Source organism: Drosophila sulfurigaster, unplaced genomic scaffold, assembly GCF_023558435.1.
Source record: "Drosophila sulfurigaster albostrigata strain 15112-1811.04 unplaced genomic scaffold, ASM2355843v2 ctg54_pilon, whole genome shotgun sequence".
NCBI lineage: Eukaryota > Metazoa > Arthropoda > Insecta > Diptera > Drosophilidae > Drosophila > Drosophila sulfurigaster.
In genome coordinates this window covers 33,912-58,081 of record NW_026909719.1, presented here as the reverse complement: position 1 = coordinate 58,081, position 24,170 = coordinate 33,912, and the positions used below count along the sequence as shown (strand labels likewise).

At 41.0% G+C, this 24,170-nt stretch overlaps 1 protein-coding gene and 1 long non-coding RNA gene across 3 annotated transcripts; both read left to right on the top strand.

The window, feature by feature from the left end:
* The first annotated feature begins 1,789 nt into the window (after nt 1-1,789).
* LOC133849959 (uncharacterized) lies at nt 1,790-16,785 on the top strand. Its single transcript, XM_062285948.1, has 7 exons — nt 1,790-1,914; nt 7,320-7,482; nt 7,569-7,848; nt 14,386-14,648; nt 14,774-16,179; nt 16,233-16,393; nt 16,484-16,785. Exons 1-7 carry the CDS (start codon nt 1,886-1,888, stop codon nt 16,783-16,785), a joined length of 2,604 nt encoding a protein of 867 aa, XP_062141932.1. The 5' UTR covers nt 1,790-1,885.
* A 6,342-nt stretch (nt 16,786-23,127) lies between these two features.
* LOC133849956 (uncharacterized) lies at nt 23,128-24,027 on the top strand. 2 transcript variants are annotated; one of them, XR_009895539.1, is made up of 4 exons: nt 23,128-23,241; nt 23,538-23,693; nt 23,765-23,896; nt 23,948-24,027. It is a non-coding gene; the product is annotated as an uncharacterized LOC133849956 (long non-coding RNA). The 2 variants fall into 2 exon arrangements; XR_009895540.1 differs by having other exon boundaries at nt 23,130-23,228; nt 23,547-23,693.
* Nucleotides 24,028-24,170: the final 143 nt, after the last annotated feature.

Sequence of the window (24,170 nt, the reverse complement as noted above, 5' to 3'; positions counted from 1 at the left end):
ATTTGAACCCAATCACTTTTCCACACCCGCCAACACATTACGAGTAAAGCCAACGCACTTTGATTTTCGGTGGCGGTAAATTGCCAGTATATAGACACGAAGAGTCGAAGGCACGAACAGTCGACTTCATCTTCGAGACTTTCGTCGCGGCAAAACAAAATTGACGTGAGCAAGCTGCTTGTCAGTAGGGCAACTGCAAGTTGCAAAACTTCACATGCATACACATACTGAAAATACGGATGATTTTAATATTTTTGACGATTTAATAACCGAACTATCTGCATCTGGGTCAAAATTAGATGATATGGACAAAATCAGCCATCTTTTTTTTTTCTGCTTCTATCGTATAATGGTGTCATTACTGCCATCGAAACACTTGTAGAGAACAATTTGACTTTAGCTTACGCAAAAAACAGATTACTTGATCACGAAATTAAATTAAAGCAGAAATCTAAAGATACAAAGTTAAAAGTTTTGCAAGCTGTGAATAAATTAAAGAATTTTCAAAATAAAAATAAACAATTTCAACATAATAAACAATTTCAATTCAAAAATAATAAGTTTCATGATAAAGCACAGTTCAAATCAAAGTTCAAATTTAACAATAATAAATCAAAATATTTTCACTGTGGCAAGAAAGAAGGATTGCTATAAGTGTAAGAGAGAGAAAGAAAATGAGAAAAATAAAGTAAAAAAGGCACAATTGCCTCAAGGGCAAAATGAAAAAGAAAGATCTGGTTTTGCAAACGTCAAATAACGTCACAATAATATTGGCGATAGGCATATTTCTTTCCTATTGGATTCGGGTGCATCTGATCACTTGACCAACAATGAAAATCTACTCTCAAACATTCGCCATCTTGAATCACCTATCAAAATTGCTGTAGCAAAGTCAGACGAATTTATAATTGCAACTAAAGAGGATCAATGGAATTGTTAACCGATACTTTGACCAACATCAACCTAAACGATGTATTATTTTGTCTGGATGTATCACAAAACCTTATCTCTGTTAAAAAGATGCAAGATGCAGATTTTACAATTGCATTTCATCCAGGAGGTGTGGTTGTGAATAAAAATAAAATAAATATTATGAACGCATATTTTAGTGATAATGTTCCTTCTGTAAGGTTCACAATACCTAAAAAGGCATTTGTTTTAAATAAAAAAATTATAACATATGGCATGAGAGGTTAGGGCAAGTCTGGGAAAATTTCTTGAAATTAAAAACCATAATTTATTTTAAGATACTAATATACTAACTAATGTTAATCCAGGTAATGATTTATGCGAAGCCTGCATAAAAGGAAAACAAACTAGGCTTCATTTTGAAATATAAAGATCACATAGATAGGCCATTATTCGAAGTACATTCCGAAGTACATTCCTGTGGTCCGAAAACTCCTCCCACAATAAATAAAAGGAATTACTATGTTGTTTGTATAGCTCAATATACACATTACTGTGTAGCATATTTGTTAACTTACAAGTCAGATGTTTTTGCTGCCTTTAGGGTTTTTTTAAAGAGCGAAGCCCATTTTAATCACTGTTAGTGGCAAAACGTTATGTTAACGCTATCATCAAATTATTCTTCATATTTGCAGAACTTGTAGGCCATGTCGCGCTATTTCATTCTATTAGAATCAAATAGACAAATATTTTGCTTTTTGTTTTATTCAAATCGGTTAAGCCGTTTTCGGGAAAATTCAATTTTGTGATTATTGCCAAACTAATATTACCATGGTGGCAACACACCCTTTATGAACTTGGTGGCAACTCTGGAACATAACGGAATAGTGCTGTATGTTCTACTAAACAACAAGTTCTGCACAAGTGATTTATAAAGTTAAAAGTTTATAAAGTGAGAGTAAACAAAATATTAAAAATGCCACCTAAATTGATGTCCACCAAATCGTAAGTACATACAGTACATATGTATAATATGTACATCCGGTGCGCACTTTAAGTGCAGTAGCATACATACATATATGTATATATGTATATGCATGTATATATATGCATGTATATATATGAATATGCGATTTTGTGACAATGCAGCGGCCATTCCGGGAAAATATAAATTGATTGGAAAAGTGTGTGTTCAAAGTGAATAATATTGTTTTACATTTTCAATGTCATAAATATATATTCGAAGTGTTAAAGTATTGTAAATATATATACACATATATGTCAGAGCAAGTTCAGTAATTTGAATTGCGCGCCTAAGTCTAGAATTGCACGTCTGAGTCCTGAGGCGAATTGTTGTAGTGTTGCAAAAGGCGAGAGCCTTTGTATACTGTACAACACTAGAAAAAGTGAGACGACAGCATATGCGGTTGTCAGTGTGTCTCAGTGTAAGGTTGATAGAATGAGACCACAATAGAACCCGTATGGGTGTGAGTGTGGTAGTACAGAGAACTGAAATCGTTCAGTTGGATTGTGAAATAGTAAGAGATCAACACACGCTGAGCCTCGCTTCACTATTTTAGCGATAATAATAAAAAGATGGCTGAAATAAACCCACAGACGCAACCAACAAACGATGAAGCAATTGATGCTTCTACAAGACGCAACCAACAAACGATGAAGCAATTGATGCTTCTACATCAGAAGTGGGATGTAACCCGGATCTACAGTATTTGCGGATCAGTTTCGTGCCTTGATGGAACAGCAAAATCGAAGTTTTATGCTACTAGCAAAACACGTTACGGCGTTTCGAGAGCCTCTTCAAAGTAACGGCATCGTTTTGCTGAAATTTAATTCGGACGTCTCTGGAGCAGATGCAATTCAGTGGTGCGCGACTGTGGACATCATTTTGAGCGAAAACCGTTGGAAGGCAGTGCATTAATAATGGCATTAACGCAGTCTCTTGAAGGAAGCGCTTCACAGTGGCTATCGCAGATCTGCTACCCTGGAATCACATGGCAGCAGTTTATGCAGTTGTTCGAGCAGCGGTATGAAAATACTGAGACACCGGCGGCCGCAATTCTCAACCTGTTGGGTAGCCAACCAAATGCTGGCGAGAGTCTTGCCGTTTATGCGAGCCGAAAATGACGTTACTTGTCACAAAATGGCGTGATATGGAAAAAGAAGAAATTGCCGCATCTGTGGTACTGGGGCATCTAGCACATCATGACCATAGATTGCAGCGCGTAGCATACACAGCAAGTATTCACACCAAACGCGAGCTGCAGTCTGAGCTGCAAGTGTTTTCATTAGACAAAAAGCGATCCAACTTCTCGCACGAGGAGCCGAGTGCTAAGCGTTTTAAATCATCTGCAGTTAATTGCCACTCCTGTGGTCAGTTTGGTCACAAAAAGGCAGAATGCAGAGTGAGGAAGCAGTCATCTACTGGGGAGAATTATGGAGATAATCGAGGGATGTCACATCGTGCCAAGACCACCATAATATGCTACCGTTGCAACGAACCGGGACATATTTCTACTCAATGTCCAAAGAGAACTGCTAGAAAAGAATCTGGATCGCGCACACATAAGCGAGTTGAGATGTGTGTGGTGGAAGAACCAAAAGCATTCATGATGCAACGAGGTGAGAAGTTTCCGATTACTTTTGATTCCGGAGCAGAATGCTCTTTGGCTAAAGAGAGCACATCGCATAAGTTGACCGGAAAAAGAATTAATAATGTCGTATCGTTAAGTGGTATAGGTAATGCTAATTTAGTGAGTACTATACAAATTTTAAGTAATGTAATGATTAATGGAAATTGTATTGAAGTAATGTTTCATGTAGTTAACGACGATTGTATGAAAAACGATATTGTAATCGGGCGTGAAACCTTAGCCCAGGGATATTCAGCAGTAGTATCAAGTCAAGGAGTAGAGTTTGTTAAAGACAAAACAATTAACGTTTGTGCAGTAACTGACAAAGAATTTGACTTTGATAAAGTAGAAACCGATTTGTATGATGCAAAGAAAGACCAATTAATACAGTTATTGAAAAGTACTCAAAGTCGTTTATTCGGGGAACCCCTCTTACTCGAATAAGTACTGGAGAAATGACTATTCGTCTTAGTGACCCGACCAAGACGGTCCAAAGACGCCCGTACCGATTCAGCCCCAATGAAAGAGAATTATTAAGAGCAAAAGTTCAAGAGTTGATTGAGAATAATGTAATTAGAGTTAGTTGTTCACCTTATGCCAGTCCCGCATTGTTAGTCAAAAAGAAGAATGGATCTGTTAGGCTCTGTGTATATTATCGTGAATTAAATAGAAACACAATCGCTGATAAGTTTCCATTACCTCTAATATCTGATCAGATAAGTAGATTGAAAGGAGCAAAGTATTTCACTTGTTTGGACATGGCGTGCGGATATTATCAGGTTCCATTACACACTGACTCCATCGAATACACGGCTTTTGTGACTCCAGACGGCCAGTTTGAGTTTCTGTCAATGCCGGTAGGTTTAAAAAATGCGCCTTCGGTTTTTCAAAGAGCCATAATGAAAGCTTTAGGTGAGTTATTCTCTCACTTCTGAGAAAAATAAATTTGTCTGGAAAAATGAACATGAGGTAATACGTAAACAAATTATTAGCATTCTCACAAGTAAGCCAGTTTTATCGATATTCGATCCACAATACCCTATAGAACTCCATACGGATGCAAAGTGCCATCGGTTATGGAGCCATACTCTGCATCGAATAGAAAACAAACCATATGTTGTAGGAGAATACTTCAGTAAGACTACTAGTCTTTGTGAGTCAAAGTACACATCGTATGAGTTAGAAACTCTCGCGGTTATCAATGCCGTTAAACACTTTAAACATTATCCGCATGGAAGAAGGTTTGTTCTTTTTACAGACTGTAATTCGTTGAAGGCGTCCAGAACACAAATTGAATTATCTGCTAGAGTATACCGTTGGTGGGCATTTCTTCAAGCTTTTGACTTTGACATACTGTATCGAGAAGGGAAGCGCATGGCTCATGTAGATTTTCTGTCAAGAAATCCTTTGCCTAACATGAATAAACAACGACAAAACAAGGTTGTTGAAAAGCGTGTAGAACTGATGACCATTACAGAAAGCTGGATTCAAGCAGAACAGCAGCGTGATCAGGAAACTTTGTCTATAGTAAAAATTGAAGGAAGGTGGACTAACCGACGATTTAGCTGCAACCTACGAGATGAGGGCAAACGTGTTATACAGAAAAATTCAAAGACATTCTAGAACTCGTTGCCTGCCAGTTGTTCCTCGAGCGTTTAGGTGGTCAATTATCAATCAGGTTCATGAGTCTATTTTGCACTTAGGCTGGGAAACCCTTGGAACCCTTGATAAGGTTTATGAGCATTATTGGTTTGTTGGAATGTCAAAGTACGTAAGAAAATTTGTTGATAATTGTATAACCTGTAGGGTGACAAAATCAGCGTCAGGAAAAATTCAAGCTGAATTACATTCAATACCAAAAGTCAGTATACCGTGGCACACGTTGCATATGGATGTAACCGGAAAACTAAGCGGCAAAAATGACCGTAAAGAATACATCATAGTTCAGATTGATGGCTTTACAAAATATGTTCATTTGTATCACACATTCAAACTAGATGTAAACAATTGTATAGACGCGTTGAAATCATCAATTGCTTTGTTTGGTGTGCCTACTCGTGTAGTGGCTGACCAAGGCATAAGCTTTACCGAAGTGAAGTTTGTAGAGTTCTGTAGCTCTCAAAAAATACAGCTTCATTTAATAGCAACTGGTGCTAGTCGCGCCAATGGTCAGGTGGAAAGGGTGATGAGTACTTTGAAAGATTTGTTGACAGTTGTGGAATCTAGTGAACGGTCATGGCAGGACTCTTTGGGAGAAGTGCAATTATCATTGAATTGTACAGTAAATCGAGTTACGAAATCAAGTCCTTTAGAACTATTAATTGGCAAGTGCTCACGACCACTGGGTCTGGTTCCTATTTGTGACGAGGAGAGCGAGGTAGATTTAGACAAACAAAGAACAGAAGCTGTAAAGAATATGCAAAGTGCAGCACAATATGACAAAATAAGATTCGATAAGGGCAAAGCAAAAGTAGTCAAGTTTAGTGAAGGGGATTATGTCTTACTCAAAAATAATGAGCGACAACAAACGAAGTTAGATCAAAGTTTCGTGGACCCTTTATTGTGACAGAAGTTTTAGACGGCGATCGGTACAACTTACGGTCTATTACAAGTAAGAGACAGTACAAGTATCCCCACGAGAGTTTACGCAAAATGGCGGAAGGGCAGGTACCAAGCGAGCTAGATATAGATGGGGATGAAGTGAGTTCATCTGATGAAGCGGTTGAAGACCAATGTGGCATTGGTGAGAGTGCAACGGGCGAAACAGACCGTAGAAACTAGTGTGGCACTAGTGAAATGTAAGACCAGTGTGGCACTGGTAAAAAATCAGTTGAAACAGACTGTATTGGCTAGTGTGGCACTAGTGGAATGGAAGACCAGTGTGGCACTGGTGTATTATAATGTGTTGTCAATGCTACGTGGTGGTACCTGGCGGAGGTTAAGAAATGAAAAAGGAGAAAATGTTACGTAAAGAAAAAGTTGAAGGAAAAGAGAGAAAGAATTTCAAGTTAAGAACGAAGATGTGTAAGATTTTGCCTTAAGAGAAATGAAAATTTATAATTGATAAAGAATTTAAGTTTGTTAAATAAAGTTTGAATCGAATGATGGCTTGCTTCTCTTTGATATTACACGAGGACGTGTAAGTTGTCAGGATAGCCGTGTCGGAGCAAGTTCAGTAATTTGAATTGCGCGCCTAAGTCTAGAATTGCACGCCTGAGTCCTGAGGCGAATTGTGTAGTGTTGCAAAAGACGAGAGCCTTTGTATACTGTACAACACTAGAAAAAGTGAGACGACAGCATATGCGGTTGTCAGTGTGTCTCAGTGTAAGGTTGATAGAATGAGACCACAATAGAACCCGTATGGGTGTGAGTGTGGTAGTGCAGAGAACTGAAATCGTTCAGTTGGATTGTGAAATAGTAAGAGATCAACACACGCTGAGCCTCGCTTCACTATTTTAGCGATAATAATAAAAAGATGGCGGAAATAAACCCACAGACGCAACCAACAAACGATGAAGCAATTGATGCTTCTACATATACATATGTATATATAGATATAAAATTATTATTATTCACTTTTGCAACACATTTTTCTTAATATCTGAAAAGTCCCTGTACTTAAAGCATCCCTGTATTTAATACAAGTAATAATTTCAGAGTCGATGGCCTTAGTAGCTAGTATTTCCTTCTTTTATTATTTTGTATAATAAGTAACATGTAAATAAATAAATAATTTCAATGTTTCCTTTGCATTTATAGCAACTATGGATATAAGGATGCTGTACAGGAGGCACTTTCCGAGGGACTTTCGACGTTGGATTACCAAATATTGTTGGACAAACTGAATGCCAATCAGAAGCGAGTGGTTCCATTTGGCAACACTAGCAAAACTCGTTATACCTTGCTAAAGTGCTTCCAACGTGTAAGTATTAAAAATTTGAATTTAATATACTATACTAATGTAAATATTTGCAGATTATTTCAATTCTAATTTGAATTTTTATATAGTTCCAGGCAAAATCCAATGATGTCACTGATGGAGTCTATGAGTCTACTGACATTTCCATTGAGCCGGCAGACGAAACATTGATAGAAGCCAATTTGAAATGTTTTCGAAAAGAGTGCCACAGTGGAAATGAAAGTTTGAATCGATCGGTCCTCCTAGTTGACAATTTGAATAGCCCACGTGCAATGTTTTCAAAATGCAATTATGAGGACTGTAAATTTAAGGTGATCGATTTTAAAAATATATATTCATTATTAACTAACCATTTCTCTGCTTCAAAAAGTATAGAGCACATGAATAGAAAGTTTACAGCTCTCATAATAATGCGTGTGTTTTATACTTTAAGAAGCTTATAATTAATAAGTTAAATTTTGTAGCGTATGGTTATTGTAAGGATCCATCTTGCAATAGCTTTATATTTAAAGGGTCTTTTGATGGGGTGGTTAAAGTTTTAACAAGTAGTCTTAAAATAACACATAATAAGTATTTAAAAAAACAAACGCAGTGCAGGGCTGTGAACAGATTTATGGAAAGAGTCTCCATAAAAACTGTACTGCGTTTGAATATAGAGTTAAAAAATAAACAAATTAAATATAAAAATATATTTTTACATATGGATGCCACAGGAAATGTAGTGCAGCCTTTGCACTTTGTAAAGAAGAGAATATTTTTGTATTCATTAGTAGCCCATATCCCTCCATATTGTATTCCCAGTAGCTCATGCAATACTTTCCGAATCATACATCGTACGACATTGGAAGATTTTTGTGCGAGTTACGGGAGTCTTGTTTAAAAAATCGATTCAAATGGCCTATTTGCAGTAGAATAATAACTGATGTTAGTTTTGCTATTATTGGGGCCATTTTAAAAGAGTTTAATAATCTTGAGATTGTAAATTATAATGCAATTTGTTTTAATTATGTATATAATAATAGTTCAACTTTTCCTAATGTTTGTGTTCCGTTTTGTACAAGTTACTTTTGCAAAATTATGTGCCGTAATATTGATGAAATAGTTGGTTTGCACAACATTGAATTAAGAACATTTTTAAGAAATTGCTTAGGTTACGCCTATTCGATTGACAACGTGCTAGAATTAGAAAAATGGTTCAAGAATCTTGCAAACATTCTTCTTTCTCCATGTATTAATAAGATAGTTGATAACGCCAAAGCTTATTTTATAAATTACCGTAACGATACATTTTTTTTTAAATTTTAATGAACAATTTTTTGCCCAAACACCATTAAATGATAAAGTAACTGATATAACACTAAATTCAATAATTTTGGCAAGTCCGTTTCGTAAAAATTTGAAACCATTTACATTGAAGTCATTAATAATTTAAATAAATTTAATACATCTTAAGCGAACAATATTTTTTACTGTCCGAAAATGTTAGAGTTCATTTTAAAAGAGTATATTGTATATGTTCCCTTCTGGACTAATATTATTGGAATATTTATTGATTCATCTGGCAAAAGACCAAGCAATGGGCAAATTGAATAGTTTTTTAAAGTAGTTTAGCATAGTATTATTAAACCGAATAATAAGAAGTGGATAAAATTGGGCCGCTTTATTCGGAAAATGGAGGAATGCTCTGTTTCCGTCATGAAGCAGCTTCAACTTTCTCTCTCTTCACACGACCAACTAACTAACGTAACTATCATTAGACCAAAAATAATAAACTTAGAATTAACGAAAGTAAATATTTAAATGAAATGGCTGATAAGCGAAAGCTCTCGACATATTGAAAGATGGCAAAAGCCAGCTTTGAAGAAGCTTAAAGTGGGAATGTTTAAAAATGATTTTTCCACTTTGGAAAAATTCCATGACTCTAAAGGCAAAGATTGGATGGCAAAAATCCTCTGCTGAACCCTCCCGAGGTTGCTGGCTGGGTATGATCTGTATTACCTCATTGTCAACAGGTAGCAGATCTCTACTATACGTCGATATTTCAGGAACTGCAGATCCTAGCTGAGGACTCTGTTCCTTATCTTTCGGGCATCTGTCTGAAGATAAGTAGCAGAATCCATGGTACGAGGTGTCTGGCGGTCAGACTGAAAACGCTATGGGGGCTCCCAAGAACAAAATTAGCCAAAAATGGCACAATTCAACCCGGGCTGGGATGTCAGCCCAAACGTCGGTGGAACGCGTGACTGCTACCACCGGGGGCACGGGGGAGAGATCCTCTCTGCGTGTCGCCAGCGGTCACACCTCTGAGGCGGCGGGAGCAGGCCGTATCAGTTGTAACAACACTGCCACCAAAAATTCGAGGTTGGTGCGCGCGGGTGCTGTTGTCTTAACCGACACAGACCAAAGAGCGCTGCGCCAACTCTACGGTAGAGGGAACGTCTTCCTCTTCAGTCACCCCTGCCTATCGCCAGCACCTCCAAGGTTGCGCAGCGGGGCACGGGGGGCTGAAGGAGAAGGCAAAAATAAGGCGGCGACCCGCATTCACGCAAGACTTAGTGGCGTAGCAAACCTATCCGTCAAGGACCAGGAGAGGCTTGCCTGGGCCAACACGTGGATGCGGGAAAAGCAACTTAGCCCCTTTTCAAAAGACACTAAAGTGCAGACCGGTTCTACCGGCCCTGCCAACAAGAAGGTGGAGTCCATGGCAAACAAGCGCCAACGGTCCGCTGAGAGTCCCAAGCAAGGGGCCCCAGTGAGCAAGAGGCTGCGAGCACCTGGCTCCACCAACACGGACTCGAACAAGACGAGACAGAGAGCAACGGTTGCTGAAACTGCCTGGCGGCATCTCGCCGTTGCTCTCATAGACAGAGGGGACCCTTAACCGGAAAATGTCTGCAGAGCGGTGGCGGTTGACCCATAGTAAGCTGGTCGACGCACTGTTTGTCAGGATGGAGAATGTCCCAGACAGTCCAATGCCTACATTCGAAGGCACTGGCTGGATGAATGGTGTCAAGATCCTGACATGCAAGGACGACCCAACATTGCAGTGGCTGCAAGCGACCGTACCCAAGCTGGACGGACTGTGGGAGGGGGCCAAGCTGGACGTGGTGGACAGGAATAATATTCCGTCCATGCCGAAGGCGAAAGTCCTTTTCCCAATAGTTGTTCAGGGCGAGCGGGCGCTTCAGCTGCTTAAAAAGCAGAACCCGGCCATACCGACGAGTGATTGGTCCGTGCTGAAGGTTGATGAACCTTTACCCAGTGGTGGGCAGCACGTGATCATTCAGATCAACAAGGAGGCCGAGGATCTGCTATACAAGCGCAATGGGAAGATGGCGTGGGGCTTAGGGAGCGTGTAGCTTCGCCTCAAAAAACGTCATCCCAACGACAATGACACACACACGCTGAGATCAGGGAGGTTGAAGCAGATCTCGGTCTTGAGAGCGTGACCGACGCCACCCAGCACCTCAGCTTAACTGACAAGACGGAGGAGGTGGGGAAGGAACTGTCCATGCAGACGGGCCCCGCGAGTTTGCTAACCTCTAATGAGTGTGCTGCAACTCAACCTCCATAAATCCAAAACGGCTTCGGTGGAGCTACTCCTTGCCCTGGAGGAAGTGTCCGCCTACGCGGCTTTGGTCCAAGAACCGTGGATAGCGTCGGGCAACACGGTGGCTGGGCTGAAGTCGCCTAACTATGATTTGTACGTCACGACATTGGTAAGTAGATCGAGAACCATCCTTGTAAAGAAGGGGCTAAAAGCTCATCTACTACCTAATTACAGCAATGACGATCTAACCGTGGTGGTGCTGGAAGCCGTGAAGGATGTTTGCTGCTGGCATCCTGTTATACGGCCCACGACAAGCCGGCTCCACCTGACGAGCTGCGGAGGCTGGTGGACATGGTCTGCTCCTCCAATAAGCATATTATAATCGGAACGGACGCCAACGCCACCATAGCGTCTGGGGAAGTTCCGACATTAACGACAGGGGTGAGTCAGTTCTTGATTTTATCCTTAACCATAAGCTTAGACTAGCCAACAGAGGTGAGGTATCTACCTATGTAGGTCCCACCTCTAGTAATGTGCTGGACTTAACGATTGCGACTGAGTGTACCAATGTAGAAGAGTGGAGGGTCCTGGATAGACCCTCCTTCTCGGATCACAAGTACATTCAATTCACCATTCCTTTTAACAGGGTACCTGCGGCTCAGCTGTTCAGAAATCCCCGTAACACGAACTGGGCGAAATTCTCTAGCCTTGTTTCAAAGTCTCTTGGTCCACCACCTGAAGTCGTACGAGAAGATGATCCGATCATCCAAAAGGTCTTCATGGAGAACCTTTTGCTCGGACCTGGATAATATCAAAGACACCTCCAGAGTGAGGAAGCTGCTGTCCAAGCAGGCTTCCAGTCTAGTCAGCTCAAGTCGGGCGATGGAGCGTGGACGGAGAGTAGTGCTAAAACTCTTGAAGCACTGCTCTCAACTCATTTCGGGATGTATTGGAATAGAGAACAGTGACTGGCAGCTCTTTCCTAGTCTCCCAGTTATGAGACCCCCTGCCGGTCTAATTACAGATAACAAAATAATTTGGGCTATCGACTCCTTTGCGAAGGTCAGGTCGCCTGGTCTCGATGGACTTTCGCCAGCAATGCTGCAAGCCAACAAGCCCACGATTGTTCCGTGGCTATCGGGTATCTATTCGGCGTGCCTCGCATGGGGTCATATCCCTACTCTTTGGAGGACCTCGAAAGTCATTTTTCTGCCCAAGGCGGGCAAATGCAGTCATGTGGTTCCTAATGACTTCCGGCCTATCAGCCTAACCTCTTTCCTGCTAAAAACATTGGAAAAGCTACTTGATTTGCACATCAGAAGCAACACAATGCATCTGTTGTCCCCAAATCAGCATGAGTACACAAAGGGCAAGTCCATTGAGACTGCTCTCCATGCTCTAGTAGCCTCCATCGAAAAAGCAGACCACTATAAAGAATATGCCTTGGGTGCATTTCTTGACATTTCAGGCGCCTTCAATAACGTCACCACTGACGCTATTATGAAGGGCCTTACCTCAGTTAACACGGCACCAGCGATCCACAGGTGGGTCAACCGCCTTCTTTGTGACAGGCTGGTGGTGCTACGTGGAGGCGATGCGGCCATTACAAGGTAGTGCGAGGTGGCACTCCCAAGGTGGGGTTCTCTCGCCTCTCCTTTGGAATTTGGTCGTAAATAGCCTTCTTCTAAAATTTACTAGACGGGCCTCCAAGTTAATTGCCTATGCTGACGACATAAGCATTTTGATAACTGGGAAATGCCCAACCACCCTTAGTTCCGTAATGGAACTTACTTTGCGGGAAGATAAAGCATGGGCCGAATCAGCCGGGCTTAGCATTAACGCGGACAAAACGGACCTTATCCTCTTCACGAAGAGGTATAAGGTACCTGCGTGGTCCCCTCCCAAATAGGCCGCACTATGCTAATGCCTATTTGGCATGTAATTGTAATTTGTGCTATTCTACTAAAATTCGATTTTCTCGAAAACGCATAGCACGATTTGAATAAAACAAATTGCAAAAGCATTCGAATTTTTATGTTTATATTATAGCAATGCGCGCCTTCTCACAAAGTCTAGGAGGGCGTATAATCGAAAAAATGTAAATGTTATTTTGAATTTTCTCGGAAACTTTGATAATTTGCTATGTAGTATATATTGGGGAATGATACATATGTTAATTATCTATTTTTAAAGTATTGAGCAATTATGTACATAGTCAAAATAAATCTGCAAAACAAAAATTCGACGCTAACTTTGTACTAGCTTCGCAGATGTTAAGCGTTGCCATGCCAACTTGAAATTTATTTGTAATTTTCGCAATAATCACAAAAATTGAATTTTCCCGAAAACGGATTTACGAATTTGAATAAAAACAAAAGCAAAATATTCGTCTATTTGATTCGAATAGAATGAAATAGCGCGACATAACCTACAAGTTCTGCAAATATGAAGAAAAAATTTGATGATAGCGTTAACATAACGTTTTGCCGCTAACAGTGGTTAAGTAAACTGCAAAATTACGATTTAAATAAGAATATAAAATTGCGTATATTTATTAATTATAACAAAGCAATATATATGTAAATAGAGTATTTAAATGTAATTTTAAATTATATTAATATTTGTTAATATTTGTTAATCCGGGATGGGATGGCTTTCATTCGTACAGAGTAAAGTTTCTGATTGCGGTCAACTTGGTGGCCGCCAGTGCGATCTCTGTCTACGAATGATTGCAAGTTGACACACAGCCTCCTCGTGGCACCTCCTGGGTAGCTATCTTAGCATCCGCTAGATAGCGAGCTAATGTGTGCAGCGAGTCATCCGGACGGTAAATGGTTGAGCGCAGGGTTTGGAACCCGCCTCGGAAAAAGCCCAAGGAAAACCAAAGCGAAAGCCTCGGAAAGGATCCCCCTTATGTTGACGACCACCGCAAAATGAAAAGGACTACGATTTGGGATATGCACCTGGAATGTCCGAACCCTTAATGGGGAAGGTGCCTCTATCCAACTGGCGGATGCCCTCGAGAAATTAAAGGCTGACATTACCGCCATCCAGGAAATGAGATGGACAGGACAAGGTTGTTCCAAGCGAGCAAACTGTGATATTTATTACAGCTGCCATGCGGAGAGCGCGCGAATTTGGATGCGGATTTGTAGTAAGCCGGAGACTTCGCCACCACGTCTCCAATTTCACCCCAGTGAGTGAACGGCTGGCTACAATCCGCGTCAAAGCTAGATTTTTAATCTTAGCATAATTTGCGCGCACGCCCGACGGAGGAGAAGGATGATGCTGCTAAGGATGCATTCTACGCGAGACTCGAGGACACATACGACCGCTGCCCAAACCACGACGTGAAGATCATCCTCGGGACTTCAACGCAAAGGTTGGGCGCGAACGCATCTTTGACCGCACCGTCGGTAAATTCAGCCTCCACGAGACCACCTCGAACAACGGTTTCAGGCTGATTGACTTCGCCGCGGCGCGAAACATGGTAGTGAGTAGCACCAGATTTCGGCACCTCGACATCCACAAGGCCACATGGCTGTCCCCTGATCAGAAAACGCGCAACCAGATTGATCATGTTGTGATAGACGGAAGGCATGCCTCAAGCGTGATGGACGTGCGTACGTTCCGTGGAGTCAACATAGACTCGGACCACTATCTTGTCGCAGCCAAGATACGCATGCGGCTAAGCCGAGCGAAAAACGTACGCCCCATCACGCAACGAAAGCTTGACGTCACTAGGCTGCGATCACAACGGACAGCAACAGCCTACTCCACTCACCTCTCGGAACTGCTCCACCAACCAACCCTCTTCCTGTTGACGCCGGCGGACTCTGGGCGCACATATCCCACTCCATGCGAGCTGCCGCTGAAACAGCCATTGGGTTCAAGCGCCCACCCACACGGAACCAATGGTATGACGAGGAGTGTCGCGTCGCAGCTGCGGCAAAAAACGCCGCCTACAGAAGAACGCTGCAGTCTGGCGCAACGCGAGCTACGTGTGAACGTTACAGGGAGAAAAGGAAGGAAGAGAGGCGGCTTTTTAGACGGAAAAAACGGGAGAAAGAAAAGCGAGAGTGCGAGGAACTCGAGGTGTTGCAGGACAGAAATGATGCTCGAAAATTTTACCAACAAGTCAACCGTCTGACACATGGTTTCAAGACCGGAGCATCTAACTGTCGAGATGAAAACGGGATTCTGGTTACAGATACGCAGTGCACGCTGAGGTTATGGAGGGCGCATTTCTCCAAGCTACTAGCAGGCGATGACGGCACCAATTCCGCCATTGGAGGAAGCAACCCGATACCACCAATCAACGACAATGTGGATATACCACTACCTAGCCATGACGAGGTCCGAGTTGCTATTATGCGACTCAAAAACAACAAAGCAGCCGGTGCTGATGGACTGCCTGCAGAGTTGTTTAAGGCCGGCGGCGAAGAGCTGATAAGGTGCATGCATCAGCTCTTCTGCAGAATATGGCTAGAGGAAAGCATGCCTAACGATTGGAATCTCAGCGTCCTTTGTCCTGTGCTGAAGAAAGGCGACCCGACGATATGCACCAACTACCGGGGAATTAGCCTGATTGCCATCTCATATAAGGTCCTATCGAGCGTAATATGTGAACGACTGAAGCCGTATACCAGCACACTGATCGGACCTTATCAGTGCGGCTTCAGACCTGGCAAATCCACCATAGACCAGATCTTCACATTGCGCCAAATCCTGGAGAAAACCCAAGAAAATGGAATTGACACACATCATCTCTTTGTCGATTACAAAGCTGCATTCGATAGTCCGACACGAGAACGCCTATATGCCACCATGTCTGAGTTCGGTATTCCTGCAAAGCTGATACGTCTTTGCAGGATGACATTGAGCAGCACCATCAGCTCTGTCAAGGTAGGAACGAACCTCTCCGAACCTTTCAATACCGTTCGAGGTTTCAGACAAGGCGACCCCCTGTCGTGCAACCTCTTCAACTTTGTGATGGAAGGGGTCTTGCGGAAAGCCGGTGTGCATCGTGCTGGTACTATATTTTATAAAAGTGTCCAGCTCCTTGCTTACGCGGATGATATTGACATCATTGGCCGCAGCAAGCGTGATGTCACTGCTGCATTTTCCGCTATCGAAAAGAGTCAGCAAAAGTGGGTTTGGCGGTAAACGAGGGCAAGACGAAGTATATGCTGTCGACAAGCAGGGAGACGCGGCGTCTAGACTCCCAGGTGGTAGCAGACAACTATACGTTCGAAGTGGTCAAGGAGTTCACATACCTTGGCACTGCCATTAATACCAAAAATGACGTCAGCCTGGAGATCAAACGAAGAATCACACTTGCCAATAGGTGCTACTTTGGTCTGAGTAGGCAAATGTGCAATAGGGACCTCTCTCGCCGAACAAAATTAGCACTCTACAAGACACTTATCCTACCCGTGCTCTTATATGGCGCAGAAGCATGGGTAGTGTCAATGACAGATGCAGTAGCGCTTGGAGTGTTCGAGAGGAAAATTCTTCGCAAGATCTTCGGTCCCGTTCGGATTGGGGACGACTTTCGCATTCGGATGAACCACGAGCTGTACGAGTTGTACGACGACGTGGACGTGGTCCGGCGCATCACGATACAACGTCTGCGCTGGCTCGGCCACGTTGTGCGTATGGATGAAGAATCTCCAGCTCAGAAGGTATTCGAAGCGAGAGTCGACTACGGGCGACGACGAAGGGACGACCAAATCTTCGATGGAAGGACCAAGTAGAGCAGGACCTTAATCTGCTGGGAATTTCTAATTGGAGGAGGCGCGCGAAGAGCAGAGGCGCCTGGAGGGAGACGCTGAGGTCGGCCAAAACCCGAAATGGGTTGTAGTGCCACCTAATAATAATAATAATATTTGTTTCATTTAGTTATTTTCTGCAAGTATTTGAAGTCCCGCCAAAGTCAAATGGTGTTATTTAACACTGACTGGTTCCACGCTGGTTCCAGTGATTTGATGCAAATGCGAAATGACCTTTTTGCGGGCTAGGAAAAGGTCAATTTTCTCAAAACAGCTAGTAGGATTTCAACCAAAATTGCTATATATCTTCCTTATAGTTGTATCTACGAAAGTATAATGTGCGCTATGGTCCACAAGAAGGTCGAAAAAAGTTACGGTCATTAATCGGCAACATTGATTTTTGTGCTCATTTTGTATGGGGCTGGAGCTGAGGTTATCGTACTTTTCCTGAAATATCTCATAAACAAATAAGGATAAATTTATGCATTTTGAGGGTATATTTATGAAACAATACTCTATAACTTGTCATAAGCCGATTTGGCCGAGAACTCGTCAAAGCCGAGATTGCTACCCCAATTTTCATTTACGATTTTAGTGCATAAATACTGCATGAAATTTAACAAACATGGATTTAATAGAAAGATAATTTAATTTTCTATTGTTTTGTATTTTAACTTTTTTAATTTAAGTTTAAATATCAAGTAAAAAGACGAAAATATAAAGTTTTTTTAGCCGATATTTTTTTTATCGATATGTGACGCTAAAGTTGCGGAGCTATCTTGACGCACATACAAGGAGACTATGTAGAAAAAAATTTCAAAAGTCGCGTGCATTATGGTTAGGACGGTTATTTATCAGACAGCCCTCGTACAATATTACCTAGCCGAAACATATTGTATTACTATAAGAGGAAGAAACAATAAAAATTTCCACCAGCCCTCTGCCGGCTGACGGATGAGTCCTTGTCAACACCATACTAGAACCACTTGAGAATTGCAACAGACGAATAAGTAAAATTTACTATTTACGTTTTTATACCCGCTACCCATAGGGTAGAAGGGTATTATAACTTTGTGCCGACAGGAAATGTATGTAACAGGTAGAAGGAGGCATCTCCGACCCTATAAAGTATATATATTCTTGATCAGCGTCAACAGCCGAGACGATATAGCCATGTCCGTCTGTCCGTCTGTCCGTCTGTCCGTCTGTGTGTCTGTCCGTCCGTCCGTATGAACACCTAGATCTCAGAAACTATAAGAGATAGAGCAATAATTTTTTTCGACAGCATTTGTTATGTTTGCACGCAGATCAAGTTTGTTTCAAATTTTTGCCACGCCCACTTCCGCCCCGCAAATCAAAAAACGAATAACAAGCGTAATTTTAAAGCTAGAGTTGCGAAATTTGATATATATAATAACTACTATAGTAGTTATGATTCCTGAAAATTTGGTTTGCGATCAGATAAAATTGTCGAAGTTATTAAAGAAATACTTTTGTATGGGCAAAACGCCTACTTACTAGGGGTCTGAGTTGTTTTGCTGACAATCTGGTATTTTGTGCCGTTTATGGTATATTTTGAATGCGGTACTATGTCGATATACCAAATATACCATTTGGTATATTTTCAGTATTTTGTAGTATATTTGGTATATTTTGTGAAAAATACCGCAAAATATATTGTTTTTATTTAAAATGGGTAGCGGGTATCTCACAGTCAGTACACTCGACTGTAGCTTTCTACTTGTTAATTTATATAAAGAAACCTGGAATTATGCAATACAAATTTGTAGTTGGGGAACGAAATATTGCATTCTTTTAAGATGATCATGCCAATCAGAGAACTGCAACGAGTATGATTAAGTATGAGCGAAAACTCATACCCAAATTGCAATCAAATCAAATCAAACCATTAGTCGCAACGAGTTCGATTCAACTCAAGTACTTCCAGCGTCAGCTGATTTGATTTTACTCGAACCGATTTTCGCTCGGCAATCACAATCAAGTACAAGTATTGGCTGCTTCGGCTTGCATCAAACCCTTTGATGCGATTGTTGCTAACGATTCATTGGGTTGGACTGTTGCTAAGTCAGAATCCAAGGCATTTTTACTCGAGTATAATTGTGTTGATTTTAATCATCTGTCGTTTACTCGAGTGATTAGGTTATGATGCGTGTGATAGAAATGTTTGAAATGCACATCAAAAGTATGTGCTTTGTCTGCCTTTCTACACATGTGTGTTAAAAATTATTTTTGAATAAAACAAAGGAAAAGTAGTAATTATTATAATAATAATTGTCATTTTATATTATATTTAATACATTATACATTAATACATTCATCTAATTTATTTTTATTTTTAAAAATTGAATTTAAAAATATAATGCTGTCAACAGAGCCAGGTGCAAGTCTATTACGTTTTTCTGTTATAACATTACCAGCTAATGAAAAAGATCTCTCTGCTGCTGCACTACTAGCTGGTATGGAGTGTAAATTCATAGCAACCTTATATAATTTAGGAAATTTGCTTTTATTCATTTTCCACCAATCAATTAAATTGAAATTGTTATTCATTTCGACAATTTCTGTAGCATATCTATCAACTTCTTCGGTGGGTGTTTCTTCTGCCTTAAATGCTGATGTATTAATTAATTGTAAAAAGAAATAGGCATCGCTTGAGGTATCTATTGAGGGATCTAAAGATTCATTATTGTAATTGGAGGTTAGGCTGTCAAATGAAAATATGGAAGTTTCTGATGGGGTTGAGGGTGTGGAAGTACTATATTTTATTTGTTTATCAGAAATTAAGGATATGCAAAACTCTTTTACTACGTCCAAATCAGCTGTTTGCATTGCAATAGCAGGAGGGTACAAAAAAAATGCTACTTTATGCCACAAACAAAGGTTTTCCACCCATACCTTATCAATATTTTCTAAAATATTTTTTTTGAATTTAATGATTGCAGTTAAATCATTTGGTTTTGGACACAAATTTTGCTTGATTTTCAAAATTGACGGAATGACAAAGCATAATGATGGTGAGTTTGTCGTCTGAAGTTTCTTAAAAATGATTTCAATGTGTTCGCAAACGTCTACTAATGACTTTACTACGCCTATGTTGATGTTAAATAAGCGTAGACTTTCGTCATGAAATGCCAAAACTCCATTGATATCTGCCCAATTGTCATTAATAGATTTCAGCATCCTATAATGCGATTTCCATCGCGTTGGGCATTGGTTTGTTTAATGACGTTGGCAGATAGTGCTGCAAATTTGCCTTTTAAAGTATTTTGTTAATTTCTTGCAAGCCTCTATTGTCTCCGATAATTCGTTCGTAAGTGATAAAGATTTTTCCAAAACATTTGACAGCAAATGGCTGCTGCAGTTGCTGCGAATATTATTTTCCAAAGCTTTAATTATATTTGCACCCCTATCAGTGAAAAACTTAATTGGCTCTATATTCTCCACTCCAAACTCCAAAAAAATGCTGTTTAGCTTTTTTATAATATTGTCACTAGTTGACCTTTCGAAATTCATAGACTTCATGCCTATGACAATATTATTTATTGTGTGGTCCACCGTGTAGTGCAATGTAACACCTAAGAAATTGCGGTGGACATAATTGTCAGTCCACATGTCAATTGTGGCTGATGCTCCACCACTGCGTACAATTTCCGATATTTCTCCTCGCAGCTCTTTTTTCTTCTCCTCTGCTGCTTTTTGCACATTCCTCGATATTGTTGTTGGATCAGGAATGACGTCCTCCAAATCAACATTTTCACCATATAGTGCGCCGAGTTTAACAAAAAACTGCACCATTTTCATAAATCCAGTACCTTTAATATATGTAAGTAATAATTGTAAAATAAAAAATTGTATTACTTATTTGAATATAAATCACCTTTAACAGCAGAAAATGGTCGGCAATCTTCAACAATCCTGTCAGAACAAACTTTGGTTGCTTCCGTTTTGGTTTCAGCAGACACTTGTTTTAGCACAATTTTTTTATTTATTTCCTTGCAGCAATTGTGCCTTTGCAAGTTCGACGTTTGTCCGTTTTTGTATTTTAACACAACCGAACAAGTACGGCAAAACACAAAGGCGGGCACAATTTGGTCAAGTTCATTTTTATTTCTGATAGAATGTTCCACAGAGAAGTGCGTCCTTTACGTTGACCAGAAAGACTATAATCACCGCAATTAATTTTTGTAACACAATTTTATTGTTCTCCTCCATTATTTATAATATTTTAATTAATTTGTGAAGCGTACGAAACACGTGCTACTCGGCAGAAAACAAAACAACTTTCTACAAATACATACATACATATGTGTACCCGAAGAGAGTGTACGAGTAAATGAACACAATTTGACCGAACACCGGTTAGCAAATACATCAATCATGATTGAGTATGATTGAGCTTCGGGTATTGGTATCGTTCATACAAAAATCATGTATGGGCCGATTACTCGTGATTGAAACTTGTTCGTCGGCATTGAGTTGGAAACGAAAAGTTCAATACGTATACCCGAAGCAAACGCATTAAATCAAACAGAGTACTGAATCAGTACTCGAGTATGAGCAAAAATGTCATACTCGTTGCAGCTCTCTGATGCCAATAACATAAACAAGTTAGAAAGCTACAGTCGAGTGTGCTCGACTGTGAGATACCCGCTACCCATTTTGAATAAAAGCAAAATATTCCGGTATTATTTTCAAAATATACCGAAAATACTAAAGATATACCAAATTGCGTATTTGGTATATCGATATAATACCACATTCAAAAAATACCATAGGGGCACAATATATCAGATTGTCGGCCAAAGCAACTAAGACCCTAGGGACTAGGCGTTGTTGTCCATTCGAAAGTGTTTCTTTAATAACTTCCACAATCTGATCGCAACCAAATCGGGGATGACAATTACTATTGTTGTTATTGTATATACCGACTGGCAAAAATCCTCTACTGAACCCTCCCGAGGGTGGTGGCTGGGTAGGATCTGTATTACCTCATTGTCAACTGGTAGCAGATCTCTACTATACGTCGACGTTTCAGGTACTGCAGATCCTAGTTGAGGACTCTGTTCCTTATCTTTCGGGCATCTGTCTGGAGATAAGTAGCAGATTCCGTGGTACGAGGTGTCTGGCGGTCAGACTGAAAACGCTATGGGGGGCTCCCATGAATAAAATTAGCCAAATTATGTCTCAGCATGGAGCACATAAATAAATCAACTCGAGCTGGGATGTCAGCTCAAACGTCGGTGGAAGGCGTGACTGCTACCACCGGCGGGCACGGATGGGAGACATCCTCTATGCGAGTCGCCAGCGGTCATACCTCTGATGCGGTGGGAGCAGGCCGAATCAGTTGCAACAATACGGTGGAGGGGGAACGGGTTCCTCTTCGGTCACCTCGGCCTATCGCCAGCACCTCCATGGTTGCGCAGCGGGGCACGGGGGGCTGAAGGAGAAGGCCAAAAATAAGGCGGCGACCCGCATTCACGCAAGACTCAGTGGCGTAGCAAACCTGACGTCAAGGATCAGGAGAGGCTTGCCTGGGCCAACACGTGGATGCGTGAAAACCAAATTAGCCCCTTCCAAAAGACATTAAAGTGCAGACCAGTTCTACCGGCCCTGCCAACAAGAAGGTGGAATACATGGCAAGCTAGCGCCAACGGTCCGCTGTGAGTCCCAAGCAAGGCGCCCCAGTAAGCAAGAGTCTGCGAGCACCTGGCTCCACTAATACGGACTCGAACAGAACGAGACAGAGAGCAACTGTTGCTGAAACTGCCAGGCGGCATCTCGCCGTTGCTCTCATGGACAGAGGGGACCCTAACGGAAAAATGTCTGCAGAGCGGTGGCGGTTGACCCATAGTAAGCTGGTCGACGCACTGTTTGTCAGGATGGAGAATGTCCCTGATAGTCCAAAGCCTACTTTCGAAGGCACTGGCTGGATGAATGATCCTGATCCTGACATGCAAGGACGACCCAACATTGCAGTGGCTGCAAGCGACCGTACCCAAACTGGACAGACTGTGGGAGGGACAAAGCTGGACGTGGTGGACAGGAATAATATTCCGTCCATGCCGAAGGCGAAAGTCCTGTTCCCTATAGTTGTGCAGGGCGAGCGGGCGCTCGGGCAACACGGTTGCCTGGCTGAAGTCGCCTAACTACAATTTATACGTCCCGACATTGGTAAGTAGATCGAGAACTGCCATCATTGTGAAAAAGGGTCATCTACTACCTAATTACAGCAATAATTACCGTACCTGAATTTTGTACTGCAGTTGAGAACAAATAATGCCAAAATCAAAAAAAGCCAAGCAGCAGCGGCGTAATCAGCCGCAGATCCGGCTAGATGCGGGTTCTCCTGAAGACAACAGGAACGGGGATAGAACAGTGGAGACCAACAACAATGGAGGCAATGGGATGTTGTTGACTCAGGTAAATACATCGGTATCCTTATATAAGGGGTGCTCATTGAGCACTGTTCAACGCCTATACACTGAGTGCACTTTTGTTTTTGTAGATGCCCTGTGCTTATGGGTAGTGCGCCGCTACATACATGTGTATGTGCACGTTTTCTGGTGTCTGTCATAAGATGAATTTGAGCACCCCTGCCTTATATAGTATTTATATGTTTGTAAATATCTTATCTTTTGATTTTAATAAAGCTAGTATTTTGTATACATTTAATACTCACTTATATATATTTTTTGTTGTTTCCTCTAATTACTTAGCTGGAGCAGAACGAAATTGACAAAATGACGGCTACATGGACAGAAATAATGAACCGGAAGAATGGTGAATTAAATGAAAGTAAAATGAAAGTGACCCAGCTTGAGCTGGAAAACATGCAGCTGAAAACAAATAATTAGGCCAAAGAAGTCAAGCTGGTACGAATAAAGCTTAATACATTCCGATGTTAATAAATTCATTCAATACTAATTTTAATCATGTCTTGAAGGTTGAGCTGAAGAACAACTATTATGCAAAAGTCAAGGAATGTATCATGATGGAACAAAAACTTGCCCAGACTGAGGCAATAGTGCAACATTATGAGGGGATTATAAAGGCATCGATAGAAAATCATAGACATGTACATATTATTAACAAAATTGTCAATAGTATCTATAATAATTAATTTTAGTCACAAATATCGATGGAGTGTGCCATTCAAAAAACCCCCCGACGACTTTAATCGCGAAGCTGCTAATAAGGTGTTAAGAGTAGGGTTGTTGATAATATATCAAAATATCAATATATCGATATTTTTTTTATAAAAATAAATATTTTGATCGTGATATTTTTTCCCCTGATATATCGAATATCCCGATTTTTTTGTTATATATTTTTGATATTTCATAATTGGT

Excerpts from the sequence above, each read along its gene's own strand:
- LOC133849959 (XM_062285948.1), top strand. The coding sequence starts at position 1,886 with ATGCCACCTAAATTGATGTCCACCAAATC. Across the intron at positions 1,915-7,319 it reads AAATTGATGTCCACCAAATC|CAACTATGGATATAAGGATG; the intron begins GTAAGTACATAC and ends TTGCATTTATAG. Across the intron at positions 14,649-14,773 it reads ATGCCTCAAGCGTGATGGAC|GCTGCGATCACAACGGACAG; the intron begins GTGCGTACGTTC and ends TGACGTCACTAG.